The following is a 13,058-nucleotide window of genomic DNA, read 5'->3' as shown; positions in this document are numbered from 1 at the left end:
GGCGCAAACCCATTGTGATGAATAACACTGCCGACAGGACAGTGCTTTGAATATCAGAGTCTGATAGGATTTATACACACACACACGACTCATGGTTTTAGAATGCTTGTTGCTGACAATACTGTTGCACTAAAAACTAAATAACCTGTTGGGAAATACTTCATACATTTGCAAGATAGTTGGGATTTGTCCCAGTTCTTCCAGCCTTCATATAAAAGCTTAGAAATCAGTAGAACAAATCTCTGATCTCTGACACACATAAGCTTTCAGCTTGAGTCTACCAGAGCATTCATGTCACCCCTAGATCCTCTCTTCTCACTGAAGAAATCAGTGTGCACTCAGCTGTTCAAATGCCTCTCTTATGCAATAATCGTATCCACTTTTTCAGACTTATAATGATATATCTGAGGGGCAAAGAAAAGGAGATGTCATCAATGAGTATGCTCAAGACTTTTCCAGAACCACCTAGCTGCATGTAGAAGACCAAATAGTAGACTCAATTCAACAAGAAAGGTAGCACTCTTTATGATCTCAGCAAAAGTGTTCAATATCAGCAGAAATAAAGTGATGTGAAAATGGATTGACACTATTGGAATCAGTTGGAAAGTTGTTCTAGATCGCATCGCAGACACCCAGAGCTGGAAAGGGCCTGCCAAGATGGGTAATACATTCTATAACCTATAATTTTTGTTGTTGTATGAGTGCTGAGATAGCCACTCATCTGGGCAAGTTGAAGAACATGAAAACTGTATGAACATTACAATCTGAATGGGGGAAACTTCCTTCAGTAATGCAATTTAGGTCAGACTATAAAGAGCCTCTTGTGGCGCAGGGTGGTAAGGCAGCAGAAATGGTGTCTGAAGCTGTCTGCCCATGAGGCTGGGAGTTCAATCCCAGCAGCCGGCTCAAGGTTGACTCAGCCTTCCATCCTTCCGAGGTCGGTAAAATGAGTACCCAGCTTGCTGGGGGGTAAACGGTAATGACTGGGGAAGGCACTGGCAAACCACCTGTATTGAGTCTGCCATGAAAATGCTAGAGGGCGTCACCCCAAGGGTCAGACATGACCCGGTGCTTACACAGGGGATACCTTTACCTTTTAGAACTAATAAAAATCACCCCACTTCAAAAACAAAAAAGCCTGTTTTAAAAATGCTTCCCCAGTTTCCGCCCCAGGGAGGCTTTAAGCATTCTCCTTGTCTCCATTTTATCCTCGCAAGCACCTTGTTAAGTAAGTTAGGCTGAGAGAATATCACTGGCCAAAGTCACCTAATGAACTTCCGTGGCATAAATTGGGATTTGAACACAGGTCTCCCAGTTACTAGTCCAGCACTCTTAACTATTGCATCACACTAACAGACATGTCAAGTATTCTTCGCCAGAGCCATTGGCACAGAAATCTAAAATACATAATGTGCCACACTACAATCTGAAATCCCCTTCTGCTCAATGACTATCCACTGAACTTTACATGCTTTTCTTCTGGTTATACTGTTTGTTTGGACAGAGACAAAGCCAGACCAGTGACTCACACAAAAATGCAGCACCACTGAAAATCTGGTTCCATGTGATCAGATCACTCAGTCATTCCTGATGCAGATGTAGTTGCTGATTTAGCTATTCTCCAAAAAGGCGGACTGAGTGGAGACACACCTTCCACTCAATCTGCATAAATCTGCCTACATTTTGAGAATGGCAGATAGGCTTTTGTGCAATTCCCCGTAATCTCCCAAGCATTTAAAAGGAGAGCATTTTCAATCAGTTGGGAGTAAACAGGATTAAAAGAGGGCTATTTAGGCCTATCCCAGTTTAACTCTATACCCAATGCATTTGTGGTGTGTAACTACTATGCTGCTGGTTCGTGCTTAAATGGACTCCGGGGAATGGTAAAGGGCAGAAAGGCATGGAGGATCATTGTCCATGGGGGCACGATGGGTTGGACATGACTTCACACCTAACAACAACAAACTAGTATGCTGGAATTCCCTTCATCCTGATATAAGGACTCCTAGTTATGTAAAGAGTTCCAGTTCAACCAAGTGGCAGAGTTAAAACCTATTGAAGCCAACGGTTCGATGCACACCTCCATACACCTCACGGCTCCCCGATTTTACACGGCAACCCTATGCAGGATTACTCAACACGGCATTACTCATAAGAGCAACCTATGCTTTTCGACTCCCACACAAAATAATCTGGTGAAAGCAACTGAACAATTATATGGATTTTCATTTAAAAAATTGCAAAACAAAACACTGAATCGTTTCAGAACATTCTTTTTGCAGGAGAAACGCTTTAGAACGCGCACTTTGACGCTTTCGTCTTAAATTTTTACAGGGCGGTTGAAAAGGAAGAAAAAACACCAAACACCTCACAGCCTTCACAACCGAACCACTAACTGAAGCGAAAAGTTAAGACAGCTTGCGAGATCCCTCTGAAAACGAAGCCAGACGTGCGCCGATTCATTGAGGCAGTCTGACCCTCGCCCATCGGAACGCTCCCGTCGTGTTAATTCCGGATTATTTCCCCGCCTCCCTCCCTCCGCCCGCCCCCCACCGGGAGGAAACAAGCAGGCGGCTCTGGGAGAAAAGGCGACGCGCAACGCACCCCGCCCACGAGCAGCACCCAGGCCCCCGCGTTGTTATTGCGGCCTCGTGAGCGAGGGCTCTCTCTCTCTCTCTCGCGCGCGCCCCCACGCGCTCTCACACGGGCCGGCGACAGTTGGCCGTTCAAACCGAAGCCGGGGACGCGCACGCGCACCTTGCCTCCCCCCTCCCCCCCAGTTCTCTTCTTCCCCAGCTGACGCTTGGGTGTGGCCGTAAACCCTGGCGAAGGCAGAAGGCGGCGGAGGCGGGGCCGGCCTAGCCCAGCGGCCACGCATGCGTGCCGCCGGCAGCCCCGCCCCCTCCTCCGCCCAGCCTTTCTCGTTTTCCTTGACTGAGGCGGCCGCTTCGCTCCCTTTCCCTTCCCTCCCCCTTTCGGCGTCCCGTCCCTCGCCGCTTCCTTCCTCCTGTCTGTGCCATGGATGGGTAAGTACCTGCCTCGCCTCGCCCCGCCGCTCGGGAACGGGCGGCCTCCCCCACCCCCGCCTGGGGAGGCGGGAAGAAGGAGCCCCCCGCCGCCGCCGCCTCACCTGACGGGGCCCCCGTGCGCTCGGCCGCCGGCTCTTCTCCCGGGGGGTGGGCAGCACGTCCGTGGTGGGGCTGGGAGGAGGGCGCAGGTAAGGCGCGGGGCTGCCGGGGGGCAGGGGCCAGGGAGGCGCTCTGGGGCGGAGTGGGGAGCAGCTGGCGCAGGTAGGGAAGCGGGGGGGGGGGAGGAGGGCGCAAAAGTAGGTGGGGCAGGGAGGGGGAGTGAGGTCGGCGACGGGGGGGGGGAGAGAGGAAGGATTTGTGAGGGTGCAGGGGGGGGTCGGTGGGGGAAGTAGCTTTCCCCCGTCCCTTCCCAAAGGCGCCCCCACCCTAGACCTCGTCTCTCTCCCTTCCTTGGGCGTGAGGAGTTGGTAGCCGAAGCTGCTCCAGGGGAGGTGAGGAGGAAGAAAACAGGTTCCCCCCTACTTCCTTGTTCTCCCTCCCTTGCTCCCAAACCTAGGGGGGGGGCGGAGAGGAAAGAAACTCTTTAACTTTCTCCTCTCGTAGGGCTGGCCCACGGTGCGCCCCTGCCTTAAACTAATTTCGGGTTTATTGCACTTGGAGCGAAGTCACGCCATACTGTTGTCGGAAGGGAGAGAGCTGTTCTTTTTCCTCTCCTTCTCCCCCCCCCCCTTTTCCCGTCTTTAAAAAGAGAGGCACCCTGGGACGAGAAATAAGTGCTGCCGAAAGAGCAACAGATTTCTCTTCCTTCCCACCCTGCTTCCTCTTCCTCTTTTTTGGGGTGTGTGCGCGTGTGTGGATCAGAGAGCGAGGCTTGTCTCGAGGAAAACTGGATGGTGCATTTTGTTTGCTGCGGCCGCTTGATAGGTGTGAATGCGAGCGTATTGGAGCTAGAAGTTTTGCGGCTGCTCCCGGGTTGGGACGTGGGGGACTGAATGAAAGTATGGCCATTTTTTTTTCTCCTGGTTCCATTTTGATCGACTGGCAAAAAGAGGCAAACCAGTATGAGCACATTAGTGGGGGCGGAGTGAAGGAACTGCGTTTGTGACTTAGCTGTAACAAGCTGGTTCTAGAGAGGGAGAAATAGACTTTGCAGTAGCGGAAGCTGCTGGAGTTCTTCCTTGTTGGGGGAAGGGGTAGTTGTTAGAGCGCACGGTACTTCTGTTTCTCTTGGGTGCTTGGAGAACCAGGAAAAAGAGAGAGCGCCGCCTTAAGTGCAGATGTGTCCAAAAATAAATGCTTAAAATGAAGCCTAAGAACTTAAAAAAAGGGGGGGGGGAGTTAACCCTTAAGGTAGCCGTGACTGTACGTCTGACATAGTAGTGCTATCATAAGCAACAACTGGAGAAGCTTACAACTGTAATCTTGACTTGATACTGATGAAGTCCATTAACTAATTAATTAGAACTCTGCCCTCTCACAGCCATGAAACTGAACCCTGTGTTTCCATCAGCCATGGTGGCTCCTCAAAAGCTTGATCATCTGGCAAAGTGTTTGCTATGTGATTTTTGATACCATCTTATGACTATTAATAAGTTGGGAGTTTTTATGTGCTAATTTTTAGGACTTATTTTTATGCATAACAAGCTTTCATAAATTAACTTATTCTTGCTATATACATTTTTTCAGATTTCTGTGACTAGAATGCCACAGAGATATGACAGAAGGTCATATACTTAATAGGCAGTACTCCCCCAAGTTGATATTATGAACAGTAACTAAAAACATCATACATTAATTGTACCTTGTTGCCTGTGTGAAACTTAGGTGAGGGGTTGAAATGGTTTGGTGATCAGATAAGACAACTTTAAATCGTATAAGATGCTTGATTTTGCTACCTTTATTACTAAGCAAACTGTCTCCAAACTGGAATGTAACTTAAGGTCAAATGGGGGAAAGATTGAGATTGTGGATCTGTCTTTTAAAAAACAAGTTGCTCTGAAGAGTCTCAGAGAAATGCCTCACATGTGTTGATGCAACTCCCCTGTGTTCTTTGAGCATTTAAGATCCTAACGACCAATAGAAACACAAAGATATTATAATCTATATAAAACACAGACAAAAACCGTCCAAAAACCTTATGTGCACCAGCAATAGTGCTCTTTCAAAAGCATTTCAGAATGGATAAGTTGGAAAGCCTGCCAAAATAGTGCTCATCACAAGTAATGGTATATCTGAGGATGCAGATGGTTCTGTGAGTATTTACTGCCATATTTCAGTTTAGATGAGATCCCATCACAGATCCTTAGCCATTCTCTGTATATGACAGTAGAAAAAGCCCAATGTACAAAAAGGACAACCATAAATGTATATTGTACAAACAACATAATTATTAAATACCATAAAACTTTATTAAATAGCTCTTCACTTATAGAAAAAAATTCCACTACAACTATACACAAGAATCTAAATATGAATGACACAAAACAGCATACACAACCACTATTCACTTATACAAGGAATTACATATCTGTCACAGACATTATTTTTAACACACATATCACATAATGAGTCCCATAAAAAAAAAAAGCACGCTCTCAAAACTTCCAGGTCTCCACATTGTGTCTGTCCAATCTTCAAATACAGTCCAGGAACCTCCAGTTGAGATATCTCAGAGATACCAAGAAAAACTCTACAACAGATACTGGGCCCTCCTGTTTTGCATATGCTTATCCAGGGGACAAACAAATAATCAAATTCTGTAAGCTCTTCTCCAATCAATCCTGATTGAAAAAAGGCTACGCTCCATCTACTTCATGTGACTAATTCTTAGGAACACTTTCTGAGTCAAAAGGACCCCAGCCCTCCAACTGTAGCTAGTTTGACCCTTAAGCCTTTGCATGATAAAAGCACGGTCCCTGTCTGAGATCTGACATTTCTCTTCCAGTTTAAGAAATTAAGTTTTGTTGATCGTGGTGTTTCTCAAAAGAAATGCAGTATGATAGTATTAAGAATAATATATTTAATTCTGTTTCCTGTTCTGAAAACAAGATTTTGTGTGCTAAGATATGTGCTTTTCAGTGTTTTGCCTGAGTCACTAAGGCTCCTGCAGGTCAGAGTGGATAGAATTTTTATGGGTAGTCTAGACTGGTTAGGCTGGGTCACCAATCATGTTTACTTGCTTCAGAAAGATAAGTAAGCAAAATGCTTCGACAAAAGCTGGGATAATTAAATGTTTGACTTCTAATATGATAGTTACAAGACCCACAGATTTCTTATATATCACATTTTTCTCTGCATGAAATCAAGCAAGAAGTCTAGAAATAGAGCTTGACCAATTGTGTTTAACTTCTCAGGCCACATTGATTCATATTACAACCCGTGTTCAGTTATACCAAGGTAAAACAAGTATATTAATTTTAGTGAAACTTTCATTTTTAATTAAAATCTAAGTATAGTTCTTCACTGAATGCAATTCAGGTTTTTCATTTAGATCTATACAAATAGGTATTGAGCAGATTGTGAATAATTTTCAAGAAAATATCCAGTATTTTGTGTAAGTTGGAGTTTCTGCCTGCCAGTCTTTTAGATGTGAGATTGCTGAGCCTTAATACTGCCCCTCCCCCCCAAAAGAACCTAATATAATTAGATCTACATCTGTCTTCTGCCTTAATTCTTTCTATGCATTTCAGGCATTATCCCTGACTATGTGTTGGGTGGGTGACTTATTGGACACAGGAAAATAAAAGATTCCTAAGAGAACTATCTGGTCTTTTTGGATAAGATAAGTGTCTGGGGTATCTATTTGGAATGTTAATATGCTCCCAATTACTGTGCAGGAGTTAAATTTGGAGGGTAACATTAAAATATGCTTTTAGGCAGGAAGTCTGTATGTCTTTAAAAGTACCTGATTTTGCTTAATTGGTGTCTGGAAAGTGAGAGTAAATAGTACCCTGCATCTAAGTGTATTTATGATAGAATGAATTAACCTTGTGTGAAGGAACAGTGAGGTGCAGTGGTCAATGTGGCAGTCTAACCTGAACGTACATAAGACTTGGCAGATGTAGGTTCAAAGTTCCACTGCCGTCAAGCTCACTGGGTGTCTTTGGGCCAGTTATTATCTCTGGCTAAACTACTTCACGCATTTGTTGGGAGAGTGAATGGGGAAGGGGAGGACAATATATGCCACACTGAGCAATGATGAGAAAATGTAATTAATACATACATGTATTCCAAAGGTATAGATGTGGTCATCAGTATACAGCATGATTACTACTCTAGCTTAAATAACTGTATATTTCTACTGGTTACTAATGGGTATAGATCTTATGCTAGTTAATAAAGGCCTTGAATTGTATCAGGCTGAAAGGACCAGGGCAATAGGGGATGTGAACTAAGTGAAAATTAGTTGTCTAATGATGATCTTAGAATACATGGATACATTGTTTAGGATTCCTTTTAATATGTTCTGAGTACTTACATTCTGGGCACTGGTTGCATTTACTTCGCCTGAACGATTGAACAGAATATTGTAAAAATATACTTGAAGGAAAGTGTGGCATAACTTGATTGGCTGAGACTGATTAGGCACGGAGAAAAAAGGCCAGCAAGGGAACACTGAATTCTGAGCGTTCCCTTTTTTTGCTGGGGCCATGCCAGGTCATGCCTGTGCATACAAGGATAGGCCTGCCTGTGGTGTCCCAGCAAGGACTGAAAATGCCCCATTCAGCTTTGTGGCACGGTGGAGCTGAACGGGGCATTTTTTTAAACCTGCCAAGAAGGTGGGGTTGCATTGGCACACAATCCCACCCTCATGGAAGTAACCCCCTGCTGCCTCTGCAACAAAGTGTGGTGGAACCTTTCAACCCAGGAGTTTTGTGTGCACACATACAACTCTGGGTGGACTGTTTGTGCCGGGGAAAATCTTCCCCTGGCTGTGGCCTGGCACAGCCACTGCCATGCATAAAAGGTCTGAGTCGAACAATATTTGGTTAGAAGTAGTTACACCAAGCTACAGTCTTCATGAGGAGTATGCAATTTAAAGTTCTCTATTATAAAATTCAGAAGACATCTAATGGAGGTTACTTATGGCTTTCTTTTAGAAGGACATGAATAAAATGCATTGATGGTTTGCTACAAGTGGATATCTGTTGGATAAAGAACTTCAGTAAATCTGTTGCTTACCAATTGATTAAATGTTTTTACATCCCTAAAACATCAGTAAAAGTTATTTGAGGACTAAAAACCTAGTAAATAAACCTACAAAATTTGTATATCCTGTGCTATTATTATTATTATTATATTTATATTTATACCCCGCCTCCCCCCGAAGGCTCGAGGCGGCTTACATAACCCCGTCCCCTAAAACCATAAAATGACAATAAAACCCGATAATTTACAGTAATGGCAACAGCGATGGCGTAATCTACTCATTTGCTCTCCGCATCCTCAACTACGGAGGGGGGTGACGCTCTCTACCGCCAGTTTGTGAGGGGGGGGCTGATCTTATTTCCGCCCGGCCTCAGTTATAAGCCTGGCGGAAGAGCTCCGTCTTACAGGCCCTGCGGAATGCTGGTAATTCCCGCAGGGCCCTCAGCTCTTCCGGGAGCTCATTCCACCAGGTTGGGACAGGACCGAAAAGGCCCTGGCCCTAGTCGAGGCAGGCGGGCTTCCTTGGGGCCGGGAACGACCAGTAGGTTAGCCCCCGCAGAGCGTAAAGCCCTGCGGGGGATATAGGGCAAAAGGCGGTCCCTCATATATGCTGGGCCTAGACCACAGATGGCCTTGAAGGTCAAAACCAAAACCTTGAACCTGATCCGGAAGAGCTAGGAGTAGCCACCTTAAGTATTTTGTTACAGAACTACGTATTTGGGTATTCTTAGGCTCCTAGCTCTCCAGAGTGGCTTGAAGGAAGAGAAATACCATACTGAACAACAAATACATTAAAAAACTGCATCTGGCCTATCCAGATCTGCCACCTCTGTTAGCCACTCTCAGTGACTTGCAGTCAGAGACTGAAAAAAACAGGGCTCATGCTTCTGTCCCTGACCAGATAAAATATCTACAGGAAGAAGAGGAAAATAGCCACCAAGATGGACTTCATCTACTTCTAGCTTTCTACCAACAAGGCAGTAGGAACTTCCTCATTTATCCTTCCCCCAATATTTGGGGTGTACCCTTTACAGCTTTATGAATTAATATTAGCCCCCATTGACTGATTAAAGCTGCTAATTAAAACATTAAGCCTTTTAAAATTGTTTTTATCCAGAACTAAATTTTCAAGCACTTTAAGCACCAAGGCCCATTCCTTCTTAATATTTAAAATGGTTACAATAAAACTAGATATAAACAAAAAAGTTTTTCTCATGCTATAAAATCTAATTGCTTAAAAAAAAGTTTATATTGGGTTACCAGTGTGCAAAATGCTTGTGATGTCATTCTCCTCCCCCAGTAATGGCAGTATTTTCTGGTAAATTATAATGGACTGGCAGAAATGTTTACAGTTTAAATATTTTGAATAACTAGAGTTTCTTCTTAGCTTAAGTACTTGTACAGAAATTCCCATTTATAAACAATTAGCCATTTTTTCTTTTTCAGTACTTACCGGTTTTCAATATTTACTGGGTTTTTTCCCCATTTTACAGCTCATGTGGTTGGGTAGTCTCAGAAAGTGAGTTGTGCAAAGCAGTATAATGAGCTTTATGACTAATACTTGATCTCTCTTCACCCTCTTCAAAACTGTTGTTTAGGAGTAAGAATGCCGAGCCACACAGTAGTTTCTATGCTGTTTTTTTTGGAGAAGGGAGGGGTCAGTTTAAGATAATGATATTTGAATAAAGCTGTACTTAATTATAAAATGGTGGCTACTTAAGCTTTCCTTCACTTGTGATGATCACCATGATAAAATGAACAATATACTTGTGAGGTGACTATTTAACAGAATATAATATACTGGTGTTTTTTCATATTAACTGAGACCCCAAATAAGAATATCCAGCAGAGAGATAACAAACAGCCGTACCTGGCATGCAAAGCGGCTTGCCTAGCAACATTCTGTTTATGACTCCCTCTTTCTCCATGACTGGCCTTTGTGATTTAAAGCTCTGGCTTCCAACAGCAAGTTTAATGACCACATCTTGAGTTGGTGCAGCTAGAATAGGAAATAAAAATAGTTAACAATTTTAAGTAGGAGACTAGGAGAAACATAACTGTGTACTGGTGCAGCAATAAGGATTGTTCTGAAGTAGACAATACAATTCTTCCCACACTCACCTATGGTAAAAATGTCAGTGCTGACAATGCCAAATGCATGAACTAACTTGAGCTGTGCTTTCTCCCAAGTGAATATGTCTAGGTGTTGGCTGTGAGACAAAAGGTATGCATGATAGATTTTACATCTATCATGCAAGAGGAGTTCAGTTTTTTAAAAAGCTGAATAGCATCGCGGAGCAAGTTGTAGTGAGACATTCTCTGCACAAACAGATAAAGTGTTTCTATTAAAAGTCATACCTGGGTAAATCATTTAAGATAATGTGTAATGTATTACATGCTACGGAATGGTAGATTCAAATGGGTAGCCGTGTTATGCTAAGGAATGGTATCACTGTAACAAGGTACCAAATGTTGTTTAACTTGTACTTGTGCATAATACTAGCAAAATTAAATGTGTTACTAAAGTAGTGTGACAGATCATTTTTTAAAGCTTGATTGAGATATCCATATGGAATAAGCATTTTTTTTCTAAACACATCCACTCATGTGCTAATATGATCTAGGTTCTATATATTCAGATAAAAGCTGATTATGCAAATTGTCAAAAGAACTTTCAGTAAATCAACTGTGCCTAGAGTCCTAAACACATAGTTGAGAGCTGTTTTTTTCTTGAACATCTGCCACATTTTTACACCATTCTTCTAGGAGCTCAAGGTGGCACAACTGGATATTTCCCGTCTCTTGACTGTTAAGCATATGGTGAATTGACACTTTGTGTTTCCTTGGCCCCATATGGCTATGTTTGAGTGGGTCTATGATCATTTTTCCGGCAGTGGTTATCATAAACATTAGTCTTCATAGTCAGTGATGTCTGGGTCAGTAATATCATTTGTGTGCGGAAGCTCTTTCAGATCTACTGATCATTTTTTGTGTAGTTTCCATGCTGTTTCCCCCTTTTCAGATAGCTGTATCCTTCGTTTCAATTTGAGAGCTAGTTTACAGGTACATAGTTTGCAATCATGGTTAGGTTAGCAGGCAATGTTATTGATGCTGGCATGGATGCTGAGATATTGTATTGAAATGCTTCTTCATTTTATTTATTTTTCACACTGCTGCTGATTCCCCCCTCCCCCCGGATATTTTTTTAAGGATCTATCCCTATGCTAGTCTTGTCCATTGTCAATGTTTTTCTGTGTGTTCCAAAAGTGATTGCAGTAGAAAGATGTAATTTGCTGTGGAGCTGTATATGGTACTGTATTTTGCATTAACAAATTTGAAATAGATGCTTCCCTCCTTGTAAATGTATTTAACAATTTTGAAATCCTGCAGTGCATTGTGGTATCTTTTTAGTGGCTCTGTTTGAAGGCAATTTCTCTGATGGAAGCACTTGTCTCCCCAGTAGTTATATCTAATATCTTCCCTGAGTACTTGCACAGAAACATTTTCAGTCTGATCTTACACTTTATCTTTGTTTGCTTTTTTATACGCACATAGATGCACAAGTTGTTCACATGGTAAATAATATGAGGTCATGATAAAAGTAAAGATGCAATCTGGAAAATGAATTGCAAGGTACTTCAATTTTATTCTCATAACCCGACTTCTTGCCTATTCTGTCACTGCCTCCCAACCTGACGTTCATGGATTCAAAAGCTGATTTCTGCTCATTAGCAAAAAGATGTTTCTTTGCCCCATGAAGCCGTGCATTGTGATATGGAAACAGCACTATGAGCTAGTTACTGATTAGACCTATCTGCAGTGTTACATATGACAAAGTAAACTGATTAGCCTGTGTTTTCTTCATATCATATTAAGGGATTACATTTAACATAAAAATCTGTAAGTCTGTATTTCCTCATGCCACATATAGATAGAAGCAAATTTATTTCTTCAAAATATAAACACATTTATCATCAGTTTTAATAATGGATATACTATCAACGAGGGTCCTGTCCACTAACATGGATCTAACCTATATTACCAAGCAAGTGACCACTTTAGATTCAGCCCTATTTTTTACTGTATATTATTGTTTCAGCTGTTGAGTGGATTATTGAGCAGATAGCCCTTAAAGCCTGGCACTCAACCTTGCTTTAAAATCTAGCTCTGTCCTGTTTGTTTATGGGAACATCCTTCATGAAAGACCATCTTCATCCATTTCTCACATACCATAAAGCAGTGGTCCCCAACCTTTTTATCACCGGGGACCAGTCAAGGCTTTACAATTTTATTGAGGCCCAGGAGGGGAATAATCTTCTGTCGAAGGGCGTTGCCGCTGCCGCCTGTGCCCCTGCTCCACTTGCTTTCCTGCTGGCACCTCTGACTTCCCGCTGCCCACTGGGGGGTGCTGCCAGCAGCAGCTGCGCAGTGCCATGCTGAGGGGGAGCCCCAGCCATGGCAGCCACTGGAGACCACCAAAGGTGAGCCGGCGGCAGAGTGCCAGGGCAGCCCCTGAGGCAGCAGCCGGGGAGGAGTACGAGGAGGAGCCACGGCCCGGTACCAACTGATCCATGGACCGGTACCGGTCCCCGGACCAGGGATTGGGGACCACTGCCATAAAGGACTGCTTTCCTTTCTGGAAAGTGACACTGTGACAGTGGCAATCCAGAATCTGGACAGAATATTCTGAGAACTTCAAAAAGAAATATGGATGACACAGGACAGTTCTGTTTACATGGCTGAACTTTATCACACTCAAGGATGATGATGGGAAATACGTAATTTTTGTAAGAAAGCATAAAAATGAAACAAAACTAATGAGATACTCTCTGAGTTACACTCCATTTGTATTTGTGATCATATGTTTTTTAAGTCAGAATT

General features: G+C 43.2%; 1 protein-coding gene across 1 annotated transcript in view; it reads left to right on the top strand.

Moving 5' to 3' along the window:
• The first annotated feature begins 2,874 nt into the window (after window positions 1–2,874).
• PTBP3 (polypyrimidine tract binding protein 3) overlaps window positions 2,875–13,058 on the top strand; it is a 54,585-nt gene continuing 44,401 nt past the window's right edge. The window contains exon 1 of the mRNA XM_077345306.1: window positions 2,875–3,026. Coding sequence (XP_077201421.1) covers window positions 2,877–3,026 — 150 coding nt within the window. The 5' untranslated portion in view covers window positions 2,875–2,876. The remainder of the gene's footprint in view (window positions 3,027–13,058) is intronic.

Source organism: Paroedura picta, chromosome 7, assembly GCF_049243985.1.
Source record: "Paroedura picta isolate Pp20150507F chromosome 7, Ppicta_v3.0, whole genome shotgun sequence".
NCBI classification, from domain to species: Eukaryota; Metazoa; Chordata; class Lepidosauria; order Squamata; family Gekkonidae; genus Paroedura; species Paroedura picta.
The sequence above is the reverse complement of the archived record's forward strand: the minus strand, read 5'-3'. Positions and strand labels throughout refer to the sequence as shown.